We start from the raw sequence: 20,379 nt of genomic DNA, 5'->3' as shown, positions 1-20,379 counted from the left end.
TCCATGTCAAAGAGGGCTTTTTTAACTTCCTCTTTAGTGATTTTGGCCTCTAGAATCCTGTTCATATGAGGAGAGATTGCTTGAGGGATGATGTCTAGTAGCTCTTGGTGCTGGAGCGACTCCTGTTCATCACTGTACAATTTTTGGAAATGTAAGAAGGCTTCTTTCTTCATGTCTGCAAATTCCTTGTAAGTATCGTTGTCTTCCTTGATCTCAAAAATAGTGTTAAAGAATTTCCTGGCCTGGGCTTGCTTATGAAAGAAACTCGTATTCCTGTCCCCTGCTTTAAGCCACAGATTTCGTGATTTTAATCTCCAGTATTCTTCTTCGGCTAAGCAGGCCTTATGATAGCTCTGTTGCAGCTGATTTTCTTGGTCTATCATCTCCTCTGTGATTGTGGCGCTCTCCATGCAGGTTTGGTGAGAGGCCAGAGTGATTTTGATTATTTTCCTTTCTGTTGCAGGATTGGAGAGGGTTTTTCCCCAACGTTTTAGAACTCCTTTCACCCTTCTGAGCTTTTCCTCCCAAATGGAGAAGGGTGAGCCTTTAACAAGCTGACTCCAACAATCTTTGATTGTTTGCATGAATAGGGGCTCCTTTACCCAAAGGGGACTGAATCGAAAGGGGATGGGGCCCATATCTAGGTGGGCAAGTAGCTCTAGCTTTATTGACTTATGATCCGAGATGCTGCTAGGAAGAATGTGCATTCTAGGTTCTAGACCAAGTAACAGGAAAGAGCTTTGAATGAAAAATCTATCTAGCCTGGCAGCAATATGTCCAGGGCCTACTCTTTTGTTAGACCATGAGAACTTACCTATTGAGGGCTTGATGTCTAGCAAGTCCCAATATTGTAAAAGATCCTCCGCCCATTCTCTTTCCAGATCTCGGACTGTACTTCCTCCCCTCTTCTCAGTCGAGTGGAGTGTAAGATTGAGGTCTCCAACAATGATTGTATTTTCCAGATTTGTCAGGTCTGCCTGTCTTCTTATGGTGTCCCAGCAATCCATTTTCTCCCGTATATTGACCGGAGAATATACATTGAAGAGACTGAAAATTTCCTTTTTGTCGAGATTCTGCATTTTTAGCAGCAACCAATGAGTGTTGCTCGCTTCAAAAATAAGGGCATATTTATTGGAGTTCCATAGTGTACCAATCCCTCCTGAGGCACCCCTGGCTATGATTGCTCTTGATTCACTTTTAGGCCACAAATTTTTACTTTCTTGCAGGAAGAATTTGTCTTCCAACTTGGTCTCTTGGATGAGAAGTATGTTTGGAGCTTCTGTTCTTATTAGATTTCTTATGGCTTCTTCCTTAACTTTGCTCCCCATACCTCTGCAATTCCAGGAGATGGCCTTCATCATTTATGTTTCTGATGGGCTACCTTGGAGCCTTGAGGCTGATTTTTCAACATTTTGGGCTTTGAGGATAGCAATTTTTCCAGAGTTGGTTGGCTACCTTGTAGCTTATCTTTGTAGGTCTGCTGCTCACTTTTTTCTTTGTCAGTTTTGTGGCCTCTTGCAGATCTTCTTACCGAGGTTTGGGACTCTCCTATTTCTCCTTCTTCTTCTGACTCATCAGTTTCTTACTCTTCTTCCTCGTCCTCTAGGGCCATGCCTTTGGGGTTTTCAACTTCTTTGGGGGAAGTTGTAGGTGTGCTTTTTCTTGAGGATTCTAGCTTTTGGATCTCTACCTCTAGAGTGTCTTCTATCGGTTGGCTTAGAGGGTCAAATTTGTTTTCATGTGCCTTTTTGATAGGGGGCCTCTGGGCATTAACCTGGAGATTTCCTTTGCTAGATGGTCCACCCTGTTTCTGCCCCTTGAGGTTGGCTCTAGCTCACCTAACTTGATTCCAGCCCTCTTCATTCCCTTTCTCTAGCTCTGAATTGGCTGGACAATTTCTAGCGAAGTGCCCATACACGTGGCATTTCCTGCATTTGAATGGCAGTTGTTCATAATCCAAGATCTGCACATGGGACCAGCTGCCAACTTTGATTTTGATTGCCTCTGGTAGACCCTCCTCTAGATCTACCTCCACACAGATGTTGGCACAATCGTACTGATCCTTGTTGCTTGCCCGATCTATGAATTTCCCGAGGGAGTTGCCAATGTGTTTCAAGGATTCCCAGTTCCAACAGTGAACTGGTAGGTTTGGGAGACGAACCCATACCAGAACAGCCTTGGGAACATCTACCGCCAGGTCAAAATCTGGGGTCCATTTGTTCAGGTAAAGACCCTGAGGACCCAAGAAATATAGTCCATTTCGAAAGATCAGATCTTTGTCTTCTTTGGAGGTAAATTCGAAAATAAAATACCCTCGCCCTAGAAAGTAAGAGGTAACACTTTGACTGATCAGGGGTGCCCAGTTCCTGTTAACCCATTGCTTTGTAGTTTTCGGAGAGGGCCAAAGTCCCGTGAATTTGCCAATAAGTCCCCGATCTGCCAGCGATAGAGCTACTTGCATGGGTGTCTCCGGAGGCAAAGAAATCTCTAGAATTTCATCTAGTTTCTTGACGAATTTTGAGGCATCACTTCTTTTTTTCGGAGGCAAGCCTACCAGGAGCTGATTAAATGCATCTACGGTAGGATCAGAGGGCGGATCTTGGCCCTGAGTCTCCATCAGGCTTAGTGCTGGCTGCCACAAGGGCAGCGCAGCAGAGGCCACGCCCTAGCCAGAGGGTTGACTAGCTGTCTTGGATCCGATCAGGTCTGAAGCAGGAAGGCCCGCAGGGTGGAGAAGCCGCAGAAGGTGGGGAGGATCGCAGGTTCAGAGCCCGCAAAGGGCGGATCTCGAGGGGAGCCGAGGCTCGCAGATGCAGAGCTCCCTGGCCGCACTCAGCTCAATCCGAATCTTTAGTACATTCCATCATGTGATTTTCACTGAAAGATAACTCAAAAATTAGAATATAGATGAGAGAAGCTCGAATTCTTGCTCATCATGTTATTAGAATATATTAGCTGTATTTTTATTTATTTTTGCCGTAAATAAATAAATAATTTTAATGAGTAGATAGCACTCAGTATAGTCCAAGCCTCTGAGGTCACCGAAAGGGGAAAATACACATCATTTGCATGAATATGTGTGGAGATGGATCTTTCTGGAGCCCTGTGGGATGAGGTAATCTTCGAAGTGTTTGATGAAGAATGGGTGCAAACAGTGGATTATGAACACATCCCATTTAGATGTCGTAAATGCCATGAGCATGGGCACCTATTCATACATTTCCCTCTCAGTAAAACAGAAAACAAGAGTAAAACTAACACCATGAAAGATATTGAAGGCTTTCATAAGGTGGTCCAAAAAGGAAAAGGGAGCAAAAGAGGATCGAAGCTACTTCATACAGAAAAGCAACAGGCCAGTCAAAACAGGTTTCAAGCCCTAGAAGAGGAAGATGTGATAATGAAAGCAGATTAGGTCAAGGGAGGCAGTCCAGTGGAGGAGGAGAACGAAGAAAATGATGAGAAAACACAAAACAACAATAAACAGAAAGAAGAAATGATGAGTGACACAGAACTGGAGATGGACAAGGAAATGACCCAGAGTGAGATGGAAATGGAGGACCACAAACTATAGGAGATTCTTGAGAAAGAGAATCTATATCTAGAAGGATTCTTGAAGCAAGGAACTGGGGAGGGAGTGGATTCGTTACCTTCAGAGGAGTTCCACAGAGTTCAACAGCTGTTCATATGGAAAACTTAGACCAAAGGGTGGAAAAAGCAAGGGAAAAATGAAAGACAAGGTAGCGAAGGTGTGAAAGCTATGAAAACCACACCAGGATTAGCACCCAGAATCCCAGGAAAGAAAAGAGGTCGGAAAAAGCAGAACGAACTTTTGATGGAATGTGGAAAGCTAATGATAGACTCAGGTAAGATGAAAGACCTATCCAGTTACTCCTTTACAAATCTTTAATAATGAAGTTCACTTCTTGGAATATAAGAGGTCTAGGTAGTAAAAGAAAACAAAGATTACTTAGTAATAGGATGAAACAAGCAACATCAGATGTGATCCTCATCTTGGAAACTAAATGTTCCATTCAAAAAATGAAAGAGACTCACAACAAATGGCTCAATAGATTTGAGTTTCTGGAAGTCAAAGCAGAGAATACAGCAGGAGGAATTCTCACGCTTTGGAACCCCCAAAAAATTGACATTATAGATGCTGAGGCATCTAGAGATTATCTTTCAGTGGTCATTCAACCAGTGGGAGATAAGGAAATTTACCTGGTCACAAATGTGTATGGCCCCCAAAGAATGGATGGTAAACTCAAGCTTCTAGATTCCCTGCAGGATCTTAGGGAAAGACATGCAAGAATCCCTTGGATCTTAGGGGGTGATTTCAACATGATCAAATCGCTGTCGGAGAAAAAAGGGGGTACCAGAATTCTAAACAAAGACTCTTGTGCATTTCAAACCTTCATAGACAATATGAAGCTAGTGGATATTGTAATGAATAATGGTACCTTTACTTGGAACAATAGAAGAGGAGGAGAGTCTCAGGTGGCCTCCAAATTAGATATATTCATAATCTCAGAAGATCTTATGCTCAAGGACAAGGACATAGTTGCAAGAGTTCTCCCCTTTGGAGGCTCAGATCACTAGCTGGTGCAACTGGAAATTCAGGGCATTGGTAACCCCAGGAATAGACCTTTCATATTTGAAAACATCTAGCTCTCCCACCCAGTTTTCAACAACAACATAGCTATCTGGTGGGCTGAATATTTGAATATTCGGGGAACAAGAATGTTCCTTCTTCAAAAAAGACTCAAGCATATCAAACTCTGGCTCAAGGAGTGGAACAAGAAGGAATATGGCAATATTTTTGAAGCAAAAAAAATTGTTGAAGGAAAAATGCAGGAACTCAACCAAACCCTTATCATACAGGGTTTTGATAAAGATAGAAGTGATCAGGAAACTAAATATCGTCAAGAATGGGAGAACTTATGAAAACAAGAGGAGATCTTTTGGAGGCAAAAATCCAGAGTGCAATGGCTAAAAGAAGGAGAACGTAACACTAGCTTTTTCCACAGATCCACTATGGCGAACAGAGCTCACAACAGGATTTCTTCGATCAAGGATGAGGGAGGTAACCTGCTCAACTCTCATGAAGAAATAGAAGCAGTGCTGGTTCAGCACTTTCATGGTATTGCACAGGAAACCTATTGAGACAGAGATCAATCCATTAGGGTTATTTCAAGACATATACCTAAGCTGGTTTCCAGAGAGGACAATTTCAACCTCAATAGACCAGTGTCAGAAGAGGAGGTTAGTGAGGTCCTAAAAGAAATGCAAAATGGTAAGGCACCAGGCCCGGATGGATTCAATGTAGATTTCTTTAAAGCTTGTTGGAATATAGTAAAACAGGACATTCTGAATGTAGTGGAAGACTCCAGGAGGGACAAAACCATTTTGAAGGCACTTAATACCACCTTTATCTCCCTGATCCCTAAACAGGATTTGGCTCAAACTCCTGATAGGTTTAGACCCATTGCCTTATGCAATGTTGTCTACAAGATTATATCCAAAGTTGTGGCCAATAGACTCAAACCTCTTCTTCCTACCCTGGTGTCGGTTGAACAATCTGGATATGTGGAAGGTAGACAAATCCTTGACAACATCATTCAAGCTCATGAGGTGGTGCACTCATTGACAATCAATAGGAAAGCTGGAATGATCATGCAATTGGATATAGCCAAAGCTTATGATAAGCTAAATTGGACCTATATTAGAAAAGTTCTCACTGCTTTTGGGTTTGATCATAACTAGATCAGATGGGTAATGGCCCTAGTTACTTCTCCCAGTTTTTCAATTCTTGTTAATGGATCTCCCTCGGAGACTTTTACTCCTTCAAGAGGCCTCAGGCAGGGAGATCCACTCTCTCCCTTTCTCTTTATACTCATGATGGAAGGGCTGGGTCGAGCGATCAAGCATGCTAAAGTAGTTGGTAAAGTCAAAGGTATCCAACTTTCTGAAGATGGTCAGGCCTTAACTCATCAACAATTTGTTGATGATACCATGCTGCAGGGTATCCCCATGGTCAAATAAGCTCTAGCTTATAAACAAATCCTGAGAGAGTTTTCCATGGCTTCAAGTATGGAAATTAATCTCTCCAAACCTAAGATTTTTTCTTTAATACTCACATTGCTATTCAGAGAAATATTTCCAGAATTTTGGGCTTTCAAAGGGAGTTCCTCCCTTCAAAATATTTGGGAGTTCCTCTAATGGCCAAACCATTACACAAGAGCATCTGGGAGCCAGTGATTAACACATTGCAATATAAAATCAGGAAATGGACTATTATATCTTTAAACTTGGCTAGTAGGTTGGTGCTAACCAAGGTTGTCCTACAGTCAATCCCAGTCTTCATGCTTTCTGCCCTCCCAGCACCAAAAGGAGTCTTGCATCAACTCAGAACTATACAAAGAGACTTTCTTTGGGGCAAGGGGGAAGAATGAAAGAAATGGGCCTTGGTAGCATGGGAAAAAAATTGCAAACCTAAGAACTACGGTGGGGTGGGATTGGATGATCCTGAGATTCTAAGCAAGCTTTTAGGAGCTAAATTATGGTGGTGATGGGTTAAATGCCCAGAGGCTCAGTGGGCAATGATTTGGAAAGAAAAATATGCTAGCACTTGGCAAAACAATGATCTTATAAAAATGTCAGGACATAGAAAGGGCTCACTCATTTGGAATAACGCTTGGGATAACCAGGGCTTAGTCCAAGGAAATAACTTCTGGGAAATCAAAGATGGAAACCTAGTCCTATTCTGGGAGGATCGATGGCAACAAGAACCTATATTGTTAAAAGAAGACTTGAGGGATCTCAAGGAAGAAACAAATATCAAAGGGTTATCTAAAGTAAAAGACTTTTGGGATCAAACCAACAGTAATGGAAAATGGAGAACCTGGAGGAACTTTGATTTTAGGGAATGTTATAGACATATTTGGGCACTGCAACCCCAATCAAATATGTCCATAAAAAAAGGGCTTATAAGCCCCTAAAAGTGTTTTTTCATACCCTAAAGGAACAAGGTCAGTTGATTACATCATTTCCCAGAAGTTCTCCCTAAAAAACTGCTTAGAACTAGTCAAAAATGGACCATATAGACTGCTCCATGCTGAGGGTGCGATGCATCTCACGTGTTGCACACGGGGGGTGTGATGCATACTGAAAATCCCTTCTGTAGGGTGCAATGAGTGAGAGAAAACAAATGGCAGAAGCAGTTTGCTAGGTGGAAACCCAAAGAATCTTCTAGAAACTGCTCATTTGACACTTGCCTCTCTGAATTCACCCATGGATGAGTAGGAGATCATGAAATCTCCAAGTGGAACCAAGAACTATCAGTGAAATGACACTAATAAAAATCCTAGAAGCTAACTCACTCTCTTGCAAACATCTATATATGGATCCCTCATCCTAGAGATCCAAAGGGCTAGAATTTTGTAATTTGCAAGGAAGTGCGGTTGGTTTCTCTTTGAAGACATTGTTGGGTGATCTTGCTTTGTATGAGGTGAAGAGGGCTTTCATGCTGGGAGGATGATGCTGGATCAGACAGCTTCGTTGTAATCCTCTCTTCTACTACTTCTATCAATAAAGCTATTTGAGTTTTCCTCCATATGCTTGTATATCTCTGAATCTTGTATTTGTATATGCATTTATATGGTTAATGTACATTTGATCCTACATTGTTTATGGTTATAGATCTCTATGCTTTGATGGTATTTTTCTGCCTTGACTCTACAGGTGTTCTCTGAAGTGGGACAAGTGAGAAAGGAGTGGCGAAAGCTTTATCAAAGGAGAGAGGAAACAAGCAAGGAGACTAGCAAAAGACTGAGGTTGGTACTCTCTGCTTCTCTCTCATCTATCTCTCATAAATGAAAACACAAGTAACTTTAGTTTGTTTCTTTCTAAGATAGCTACCCGTCTTACTGGGACCAGGAACTCTGAATGGAAATTATTTTTCCCAATTAAAAAATGGTGACTCCGCTAGGGAGTGAATAGTTTGTTTGTTTTGTTACTGTTGTTTGCTTTATAAACCAGAGACGGAACCTGAAGTTAAGCCAGCTAGCCTTCAAACTGATTTTGCTATGCAACTGCAAAGTAGATCAACGCTGCTTTAGTCAATCTTTGGGTTGGTTTATGAACTGAACATCTAGCTTGCAAACATCCTAAGTGCCCTGGTGGTAGCTCAAATAACCTTATTAGATTAGCCCCTATACTTTGTGTTTACTGACAATCATTAGCTCAGCCTAAATCCCTGAACTTAGCTGCAACCTGTGAGTGAAAACCAAGCTCAGTCTCATACTTGGACCATTGCACTGTCTCTCATTAGAAATCTAGATGCATCGCACCTCCCATGTGTTGCAAGTGAGATGCATCCCTGTTTCCTTGTGTTATAGGTGTGATGATTGAATGAGACTGTTTCTGCCTCCAGATTTTTGTTTTTTCTTCATTGTCTTCAGCTTTATTCAGTAGTTTTGTTGTCTATGATCAGTATATCACTGTTGAAACCATCTTCCTTTGCATTATTCAGCCTCCATCAGAAGGAATTGTGAATGTTTTTTTATGTATTTTTCATCATTTACAGTTCTCCTTTGCAAATAGTAGCTTAATCGAACTATCATTTTTTTATTTGAAAGTGTCGTAAGTGTCGTTTTTAGTCAAGAAAAAGTGTGTCGTAAAGTCTTCCTCTTCTAGATAGTCGATTACACTTTTGCCATTGTATTTGATTTGAATTAATAGTATTTCAAGTGTCAAAAGCAATTTTAAATTCGAAATCGCAAAGTGTCGTCTTAGCCTTCCTTTCATTTTTTGAAGAGAAAATTGTTAGTACTATCACTTTGAAAGAAGATAATTCAGATCTATACTTAGTTTTCTTTTTTGTCATTCTCACATTAAGGAAATTGAAAAACAATACATGCATGTGCATTTTCATTTAGACTACATGTTGAAATTGATTTAGGAAAAGTGCATCTAGTGTGTGCTCTCTTCTCTATGTTGAAGGAATTTCATCTTTCTTTCCTTAGTAGCTAGGATTTTCATTGCAAAAAGAAACTAAACGACTCTTTATCATCTTAGATTGCACATTTAGGAATTGTATATCTGCATCACGCTGTGAACCTTAAAGGCAAACTTCTTAAGAAAGATCAATTATAAAATAAACCTCAATGAACATAAAAATGCTTTGGAACCTAACGCACAACATTTAGAAGTCTAGGCTAGAGACATATTCCAGCGTTGTAAAGCCTAGTAACTATCGCTTTCATCATAGGTTGGTTGATTCATGCTCTTTGAGACAACAAGTGCTAGTAAGGACTTGTGCTCCCACATACCATCGAGTATATATTTGGAGAACACAATAGGCTACATCCTTTATCCTTAGGAATCCGTGTCTGCCACTCTATCGATTGTAATGCATTGAACACAGCATTCGGGAAGATTGATTACCGTACCATAAAAAGTATTCTGCAGTTTTGCGATTGGTTTGGTAATCCCTCTGTCTAGATTTCCATATTAGTCACTTTCGTTCCTTTTGAAACTCCCTAAAAGAAAAGGTCCATCTGAGCACTTGTCACTTCAGGCTCATTAAAAATCGAAGGCGACTAGAGTCATCTTTAGCTTTTTCTCGACTCTTTAAAATTGAAAAAGCAAGTTGTGTCAAAGTGTCATAAAATTTATTTAATTGGAATAAAGTCACCATTCCCTCATTGGTCTTAGGTTGAGAAAATGGAGTCTACCAATCAAGGATTTCCCCTTGGGGGGAATCCTAGTCCCTTCTCCTCTTGGGGGGATGTTGGTGCTCCACACATGGCTACATTGTCCCTTATAGGATTCACAATTGGCCTGCCAGTATGGCTTTTCTCGACCTCCGTCATTCAAAACACCACAATTCCTCAGCAATCAAATCAGCAACCAGATGATACTGAAGTTTCTTCCCCACTTTCTACTTCGTTTGTTTCTCCCTCTCCTTCTTCCTCTTCGCTTGGTGAAGCTAGTAACACTAAAAACCAAGTAACTGAGAAGAAGAAGAAAGGGAAGGAGGAGAAGAAGAAGAATCCAACGGCGAAAGGGGGAAACCATGCATCGTCTGGTGAAAATCCACACACTGCACCATCCAAACCTAAATCTCCATGTTTCGTTTGCAAAGGAGACCACTATCATCTAGATTGTCCCTGCATCCCACGGATCCTGAGGGACTAGTCTCCCCGCTTGCACAATCCAGTGTCTTCAACCTCTGATGATCATGTTGAGAGCACGCCATCAACTAGTGAAAACGAAGCCAATGGAAAGAAAGGAAAATCTACATTAACTTGTAGATTGTGTGAAGGCGATCATGTCCACCACCGTTGTCCTTTCCTAGACAAAGCTAAAAGAGTCTTGGATAACCATCTTGCTTCACCGTAGCGACTTCCTCCTGGATACAAGAAACTCTTACTGAGTCCAACGCTAGTTGAAAATCCAACTGACACACCGTTGTTGTCAGTCGAAGCACCTATCATTGAAGATAGACCCTCTGAGTCCACACCCAACCCAATTCAACAGGTTGAGATGGCAGTCGACCCAATCTTGTCTTCAGAAGGTCCACCTTCAAATGATATTGTCACCAAAGAGAATGAGAACAACACCATTCAAATTCTTTTCGTTAACACATAATCCGATGAAAATGGGGGCAATCTACCCATTCCTTTACTGCAGGAAGGAATTTCATCAAAGATTTATCTTGCCATTTATTTGGTCCCACCTCCAAGCAATCTAGTCATTTCCTTCGATTGGAATCTTCTAGGTAGACCCCACCTACCATCTAATGTACCATTTTGAATCATAGTACATGCTTACAGAATTATCATGGTTGGTACTATCATAGATGAAGGGGCTTCTGTGAGTATCCTTTCCTCAACTGCTTAGAAAGCACTTGGTTTGCCATCGCTTCTGCCTGAGATTCGAAATCTGACAGGCTTCAACAAAGGAACCAGTCGACCATTGTGGATCCTTCCAACTTTGCCTATAACTTTGAGAAGGAAAACCATTCATCTAAATGTGATGGTAGTCCAAGGGCCTCTAGATTACGATCTACTCCTTGGACGTGACTAAATTTATAGCATGAGAGCTATTGTTTCCTCACTCTTTAGAGTGATGTGTTTTCCGCATGAAGGAAAAATGGTCAAGCTCGTAGACCAGCTTTCATTCCTTGGTTCAAACACAGTTATTAGTCAAATGCCATCCCTAACTGGTCTTTTTGCACAAGGAATGTCTCATCAATCTCCAGTCCGTCCACCTGATGAGCGCGAGTGATTCGGTGATTGTGACTGAAACCCAGGAGGCATGCGCCCTAGTCTGCTTCAGTAGAAAAACCCCATATATAAGGTAGGTTTCCATGTAGGAATATGACTAGTCTGACTCCCCTGTCCTTTTAGGAAAATGGAAGTAGACTGGAAAAGTATTCCCCCATCAAAGGTTATGTTATTGGCACTGACAACAGTCACCTTTGTCCATTTTGATGGACATCACCAAGGAAGTGTTTTGTCTGCTACGTGGATGGAACAATCTTGCTAATGCAAGAACTTCCATATGGTGACCTGGAAACTCTACTTTATACCTGGGGGCATGCAAACCTTTTTGCATGCAAGTGAAACGCGACCATATATTTTCTTAGTTTGTAGCCTCTTAACCATTTAAACTCGTAAGTTGGTCATTCCTAGCTTGCATAACGAAAGGCTTAGGAGCAAAGTTTCGAATGGGGCAAGCTCCCTAAAAAATGAACCTATCGATGAGACATCCTTATTATACGACTGGCATGAGCAGTTTTACGTGAAGTTCAAGCTCGTTAAAAAATAAACATAGCAATGAGCAAATGTTCCCCCAAAGTTCAAGCTCATTAAGAAATGAACCCACCTTCGGTAAATAACCATTGTGATCGCCTAATTATCAGGTTTTAAACCTTGGTTGTGTTCTTACCATCACCTCCACTCTTTTTTAGCCGATCATACGCCTCCTTTTGATTGTTTACCCTTTTGAGGAACAACTGCGACGTGTGATTCTATTAGCCACCTTCTTTACACTACCGTGATTGAAAAGTTCCAAACCTTACCTGGAACCAGTTGTTATCCAAAAACATCACTCGTTCCTCAAAAAATGAGTCTCCTTTAAGCTCTTTTCATTTTACTCATAAAATATGAAAAGATTGCCGAGAAATTGGCCTCTCCAGCTCGTTTAAGCGATCGGAAGTGCCATCCCTCCTTTAGATTTTAATATTTTTGGACCTGAGGGATCATTACACAAAAATATTGAGTGCTTGTCTTGTGGGGCTCATTAAAACTATCGAAAAGTCATCCCTTTCATATTATTTTATACTTTTTCAGACTTAAGGGATTACATTACGAAAAAGGACTACTGGAGTTGCCTTTCCGTCCCTTTTTAGACTCTGCAAAATTGGAAAGGACCAAGCTATCTTTGTCATTAAACTCGTTAAAACAATAGTGACAAACTTGTTCGTGCAGATAAGGATGAGTTTCGCTGTTGTTAGGCTCATTAAAACATAGCGACAGGTTTGCCCAAAGGGCAAATTATAGAACAAGCATATGTTATCCTCCTCAAGATTGACAAAAATAAAGAGGTACTGGTCAGCAATGACTAGGGAAAAAGGGAAGAAAACTTGAATAACTTCATTGGTATCAGGTCGCTCTTGAACATGACACTTTCACTCCGTCACCATGATTGAGTTGGGTTGGGTTATTCCGTTCACCGGTTATATCACCATTGGTCCGCCGTACCATCCATTTTTAGGGTTAACGCTACCAATCCATTTCAGTGTCGCCGATATGTTCAAGAGAAGTCGCTCAGATAATTCACCAACCTAGCTAATGCCTCATCCACTGCAATACCTTCACTCTCCATTTTTCATGACCGCCACCCTGAACCTTGTATCATCATATTGTTTTCACCTCCACAAAATCATTTTCTCCGTTCCATGTCGTAGATGTGGGATTCATTAAGGCCCTCCTACGATGGGTCATTTCTTGTCGACATTAGCTCATTATCCAAGAAGTTGACTTAGGAACAACCCTTTCAGTACTTTGAAGCTTGCATGCCTCAATGGCAAGTTTCTCACTTCCGGCGACAGGTTTACATCAATGGCCTTCGACCGAAAGATTTTGCGTGGTGTTCAACATCAACTCATGTATTCACACCACGTGAATTGTACTGCAGTACCTTGAGGGTCATTATCATTATCGGTGATTCCTCTCGCGCCTGTTAACAGCTTACATCATTGGCTGGTAATTAGGCGATGTCTTTCCATGTTCGACATCAGAACATCTTTTCACATGGATCGACTTGTACTTCGGGTGAAGATTGAATGAGTTTGAAGACCCCGGATCTAGTTTCATCCATCCGGGCTGCGATATATTTAGGAAAATAAAGACATCAAATGTACATCACAGCTGCACAGATAATCATCCAAACTAAGGGATGATGACTCTACTAGAATCATCAGTCTGCCACACAGATGATTGTCTGTCTTATGTACATGAAAATGAATTTATAAAGCTAAGCATGGGAATGCCCGCCTTAGCTAGATCATGAAAATATTATGAAGATAATGTATTGTATTTTATCTTATTACAGGTCACCTTCCAGTTCGAAAAACCTCGGATCCTCATTATAAATCATTTCACCCGACATCAGAAGATTTATGACCTCATGTTTTAGGGCGCAACTGTTATAGACATATTTGGGCACTACAACCCCAATCACATATGTCCATAAACCAAGGGCTTCTAAGCCCCTAAAATTGTTGTTTCATACCCTAAAGGAACGATGTCAGCTGATTACATCATTTCCCAGAAGTTCTCCCTAAAAAACTGCTTAGAACTAGTCAAAATTGGACCATAGAGACTGCTCCATGCTGAGGGTGCGATGCATCTCACCTGTTACACACGAGGGGTGCGATGCATACTAAAAATCCCTTTTGTAGGGTGCGATGAGCGAGATCAGATAAATGGAAGAAGCAGTTTTCTAGGTGGAAACCCAAAGAATCTTTAGAAACTGCTCATTTGACACTTGCCTCTCTGAATTCACCCAGGGATGAGTAAGAGATCATGAAATATCTAAGTGGAACCAAGACTATCAATGAAATGACACTAATCAAAATCCCAGAAGCTGACTCACTCTCCCGCAAACATCTGTATATGGATCCCTCATCCTAGAGATCCAAAGGGCTGGAATTTTGTAATTTACAAGGAAGTGCTGTTGGTTTCTCTTTGAAGACATTGTTGGGTGATCTTGCTTTGTATGAGGTGAAGAGGGCTTTCATGCTGGGAGGATGATGCTGGATCAGACAGCTTCATTGTAATCCTCTCTTCTACTACTTCTATCAATAAAGCTATTTGAGTTTTCCTCCATAAGCTTGTATATCTCTTAATCTTGTATTTGTATATGCATTTATATGGTTAATGTACATTTGATCCTACATTGTTTATGGTTATAGATCTCTATGCTTTGATGGTATTTTGCTGCCTTACCTCTACAGGTGTTCTTTGAAGCGGGAAAAGTGAGAAAGGAGTGGCAAAATATTTATCAAAGGAGAGAGTAAACAAGCAACGAGACTAGCGAAAGACTGAGGTTGGTACTCTCTGCTTCTCTCTCATCTATCTCTCATAAAGGAAAACACAAGTAACTTTATTTTGTTTGTTTCTAAGATAGCTACCTGTCTTAGTGGGACTAGCAGCTCTGAATGGACACTAGTTTTCCCGATAACAGGGATGACAACCCCCTGAAGGCTAAAGTAGAGACTCTAAAAAAAATGTTAGAACAAAGGAAGATTTTGAAGTCAAAGGGGCAAGATCAGCTAAGATGGGGCAACAATAATGAGGGTACCTTTAATCTCAAGGAAGCAAAACTCATTCTCCTTGACCTTAACTCACAAGCTCCAGATAAGTTTTGGCAAGACCTATGGAGACACCAAGGCTAGATGAAAATTAAACTATTCATGTGGCTGGTTTAGCATAGGAAAATTCTGACCTGGGATAATATTAGGAAGAGGGGTATTCTGGGGCCTTCCAGATGTCAGCTCTGTGAAGCTCAAGAGGAAACTATGGAGCACCTTCTCAACAATTGCATTTTCACCTCCAGTTTGTGGGATTATTTTGCCACCATTTTCCAATAGACTGATAGGGACAAAGGGAATATCATCAATACCCTAAACAAATGGAGAAGAAACTTTTCAGATAATGAAGTTCTTGGCTCAGCATGGACCATCTTTCCAAGCTTCATTATTTGGAATGTCTGGAAAGAAAGGAACAACAGAATCTTCAAGAATGAAAAGAGGCCATCCCAATGCATTTTTGAGCTGATCTTAAAACAACTCAAGGAAACGGTCGGCACTATTGTGCGAAATCTCCCTAAGAACCCTCCTTCTACAGCTGATTTGAGAATTCTTTGTGAGTTGGGTTTGCAGGGTCTTACTCCTCAGGGACTAGATAGGAAAGTAATCTCCCTGGAGTCTGAGCAAGATTTCTGGCATCCTCCCCCTAAGGGCTTTTTGAAATTCAACATTGATGGGGCTTCAAAAGGCAACTCGGGCACCGTTGGTTATGGAGGTGTGTTAAGGGATGAGAATGGAAGTGTCTTTTTCATATTTCACTGTCATTTAGGAAAAGACACCAATAACATGGCAGAATTTATGGCTATGGAGCAATGTTTAGATTTCCTGGAACAGGAAAACCAACAAAATGTGATAGTTGAAGCTGATTCTGAGCTAATCATCAAATCGGTCAAGAGGATCAGCTAGGGAACAAAGCCAGAAAAAGTCTCAAAGAACTGGAGGCTGATCCAGGGCTTTCAATGGATTCAACATCACCTCTAGAGCCTTCGTACAATTATCTTTAAACATGTTCGAAGATCAGCGAATAAATTGGCGGATCTTCTAGCCAATCAAGGTGTGATCAACACAGAGAACAGGATTGCGTTGAACTGGCAAGAGCTGCCTCAGAGTAGGTTAAAAGTGATTTGTCATGACCAGGCAGATGAAGACAGGATCGTGTTTCGAAGTAGAGCTATGGATATGGAATCTAGTTGATTCTGCCAATCCAAGTGGTAGCCAGTCGGATGGCTCTGGTTCTTCGAAGATTGGTAGTTTGGCGGGAGTTTCCTCTTTCCTCAGTTCTGGGAGAAATGACACATCGAAAGGCACTCTCAGTAGCCACAATACCATGAGTTTTCTGTCCAGAATTGGCATACCAGGTTGGGGGCGGTCTTCCGGCGATCGCAGGCCTCGCAAGCAAAAAATGGTGTTTCTGATTTTGAAGTGATTCCATACAGAGGGCTACACGTGGTGGTGGGGTCAGTTTGAATACCGCCCTCATCACACACTAATGTTTGGAGATATTGGTCGGTGCGATATGATCCTCTGCTGTTGGATCAAATGAAGCGGATCGACAGCTGGGAATGATCGAGCAGGTTGGTGGTCGAGATGGGTAAGTGTCGCACTTCTTAACATTGCGAATTAGTCCTCAGCCGTTGGATTGGGTCAGCTGGCTCAACGGTGAAGATTAAAGAGACAGGTATGAAGGTTGGCGGGAAGTGTGATTGCTCTTTATTTTTGGTGGGTTGAAAAGGTTGGTGGGTTGCTTATGGTCATGGTTCACTCTACAAATCCATGGGTTGGTGGGTCTCTTGATTAAGACTTATGTTTAGACTGTTGCTTTGGTTCCGTTGCCGACTTCAACTTTGTTTAGCTTTTAAAAGTTTAGAGGTTAGGTTTTTAGGGGCAGGGGCTTTTGCCTCGGGCCCGTTCTCGGTTTGGTTTTTGGGTCTCTCCCTTGGTCCACAACTCCTAGTGGATTGATGTAAATTTTGTATATTATTAATGAAAAAGAAGGTCCTACTCTTGCTTTAGCAAAAAAATATAGCACTCAATATAATAACATTAAATTGAAAAACTCGTATAAAATATAAATGGATCTTTCTCACTATATTTTTATTGGTAATTAAAGAATTATGACAAATATAGTTTCTGTATTAAGATTTTTATGAATAAATTTCTACTTTGGAAAATTTAAGATAAATATATAATTAATTAAAGTGATAGAATTTTTATTATGGATTGTATTTTAAAATTATATAATATTTACTATATTTTAATTTAATTCAATCTATGGTATATTAAATATTACAATAATAAAAATAAAGGTGTGGAAAGGGGTAAATTAATAACTAGCGTTTGGATTAAAAAAAAAGACTCAATCTTACGAATCTACATAATTATCTCATAGGGCGAACACACACATATACATATGGGTTATGGCACAAGTAATTAAAATTTGTTAAAACAAGAGTTTTGTGAGGCAAAGTTTATATCTTTGGCAAGGTATTTCTTCGTACCTATGGCATCAAGAAATTTGTAAAATCTACGAGAAGTTGGAAGTTCTTAAAGGTGTATGTGAAGGGCTTTTAAAATAAATATTTCTCTCTTTTTGTTACCATCATCCCATTGAATAATTAGGTAACTCCATAGTCATCAACAACACGCAAACAATATATACAATTTCATTAATATCAATTTGAATCAAAATAGATAAATCCTATTGTATTAAAGAAAATCTAAACCTTAGGATTTATCTACAATATGGATCACAAAAGTCTTAGATCTAAAATCTAGACAAACTGAGGGGATTAAAAGCTTGCATAAGCTTACACATTTATAATCACCCTTGTGTGGTGTGTTTGACTAGATTGATATATAAAAATGGATTACACTTTAAAAAAATAGTCATACAATTTATAGTTTTCCATAATACTTAGCTAGGGGAAAATCAAATTCTCTATTATTAATGGAAAAATTTACTGATTATTTTATAGAAAAATCAACACTTCTATTATAGAAACATCAATTTTATATTAAAATTATTTATTATCTTAAAGATTTATCAATATATAGTGAAAATTAACTTTCCAATTTTACGAGTTAGAAGTGTTATTTATCTAGAAGTCATGTGATATATATATATATATATATATATATATATATATATATATATATATATATTGTCATTAATGATATGTAAATTTTAAAATACCACGGTTAAAAAGTGAAATACTGACAAATTTAACCATGTGAGCATATTATATTTGTGTGATCTATATTGAACAATTAGAGCAATGTAGAGACCTTATCGGCTATGATTTGACACATAAAAAAAGAGAGTAAAACTTAAGACAAGGAGTTAAGGCCCTAAAAAATTAATGGAGTAAAGACTAATAATAAATTATTTCAATGACAAAATCAAAATAATAATAAAAAATTATGAATAAACAATGTAAATAAAATGAAAAAATAATCAAAATAAGTAAAAACCTTTGAATTAAGAATTTAAAGTCAAACTTTAAACAAGGAGCTAAGGCCCTACAAGAGTCACGAAAAATCAATTAAATAAACAAAATAATAAAATGTTATGAGTAGACAATGTAAGAGATTTCTACTCATTTTTATTTTTACATTGTCTACTCATGAAATTTTTATTATTTTATTTATTTAATTGTTTTTTCATGACTTCACTAATTATTTTTAGGGCCTTAACTCCTTGTTTTAAGTTTGACTTTTTCATTCTTAATTCAAAGGTTTTTACTGATTTTGATTATTTTTTCATTTTATTTACATTGTTTATTCATTATATATATATATAATTTTGATTGTATCATTGAAATAATTTATTATTAGAGTTTTTACTACATTAATATTTTTAAGGCCTTAAGTTCTTGTGTTAAGTTTGACTTTGAAATTTATTTATTCATTTCTTAATTTAATATAATTATATATCTAACCATAAATTAATAGTTGAATTTATTTAGTATAATTATTAATTGATGTTATATATTAAAATATTATTTTTCAAAAACTAAAGTGTTAAAATGTCTTTACATTTCTCTCAATTTAATCTGATGTCAAGCTTTGCGTCTTCATCTTATTTTGAAAATAAACCACGATAGATAGTCATCCAATGTGATTACTACCAAAATATTTTATATATATATAAAGCAGAAATGAAGACAAAAAATTCTTTCAGTAAAAATATTACATTTTTTAATCTCTAGGAACAAAACTGATATGATCCAGACCTAAAATTAGATTCCCTTCAAACCATAATTTAAACCTGACAATAATTTCAAAACTCACATACCCTAACAAAATATCCTCACACTCACATAACCTAACCCGATATCCCCACATAGTTTCATCTCTCAATAAAACTATATACTCTCTCAAAAATTATATCCTTAAATTTAAAAAAAAGGGTTATAATTATAATAAAAATAAACTACACAATTCTATTTTAAATTAACGGACTTTAGAAAGTGACAATCGATAGTCAAGATTCCACATGAATTTGTGTGAAACGCTCAAATTAGAATGGCGGGCGGCAGCTGGCCGGCCGTCACAATCAGAAACATTGTTCCGGCATAACTGCAAAACATGTGGATGCCGCCTCGGGCGGTACCTTCCCATATCTAACTACAGATTCCAATCATTCCATAAATTGTTTTACTTAAAACCAGAGATACAGAAGAAGGAAGCGCAGAGAAACATGAAAATTTTTAGTAACTAAATTTTTTCGAAATCTGAGTTATAGATGTTAAGTCTTAAGATTTTAGGTACTAAATCTTTTCCGAAATCTGAGTTACAATTATCAGATTTCAGATTTCAAAATTTTGGATGATACTGAATCGTGGTCAATATTTTTTTGTTTCCTTTACGTCCAATTGGGTCGCTGAACAAGTTGCGAGTTTATTGGTAAACTAATAATCTTATCGATTGTTATTATCACCAATGAGAAGTGGTCAGACTGCCATCATATTATTTTTATTACTCACAGTATCACTGCGTGGATATTGAATTATGTGTTGTCGTGGAATAAGAACAAATTTACTCATAACCCAAACTGCACGTGGAATATTTAAGCGTGTCTGGCCATGCGATGGCGTTATGTATTGACATGGAGAAAAAACAAATTTACTCATAACTCAAACTGCAAGTGGAAGATTTAAGATTATTTATCGGAATGTGTACCAATAAGAAAGTGAAACACTAAAAGAGGTGCAGTGAATTATGAAGAAAGTGAAACACTACCAATAAGAATCTGGAACACTAAAAGAGGTGCACTGAATTATGAAGAAAGTGAAACACTACCAATAAGAATGTGAAACACTAAAAGAGGTGCAGTGAATTACGAAGAAAGTGAAACACTTCCAATAAGAATGTGAAACACTAAAACAGGTGCAGTGGATTATGAAGAAGGTGAAACACCAAAAGAGGTGCAGTGGATTATCAAGAGAGTGAAACAGTAAAAGAGGTGCAGTGAATTAAGAAGATTACATTTTCCAGCACCGTAT

At 38.9% G+C, this 20,379-nt stretch overlaps 1 protein-coding gene across 1 annotated transcript; it reads right to left on the bottom strand.

Annotated features, from left to right (window-relative positions):
• Positions 1-1,834: 1,834 nt before the first annotated feature.
• Positions 1,835-2,617, bottom strand: LOC149237652 (uncharacterized). Its single transcript, XM_089369346.1, has one exon. The coding sequence runs from the start codon at positions 2,615-2,617 to the stop codon at positions 1,835-1,837; it is 783 nt and encodes a 260-aa protein (XP_089225472.1).
• Between the last annotated feature and the right edge of the window lie 17,762 nt (positions 2,618-20,379).

Source organism: Pinus tabuliformis, chromosome 8, assembly GCF_031772625.1.
Source record: "Pinus tabuliformis cultivar Carrire ecotype Pingquan chromosome 8, CPIR1, whole genome shotgun sequence".
In the NCBI taxonomy this organism is placed as follows: Eukaryota; Viridiplantae; Streptophyta; class Pinopsida; order Pinales; family Pinaceae; genus Pinus; species Pinus tabuliformis.
This window is presented reverse-complemented; position numbering and strand designations above follow the sequence as displayed.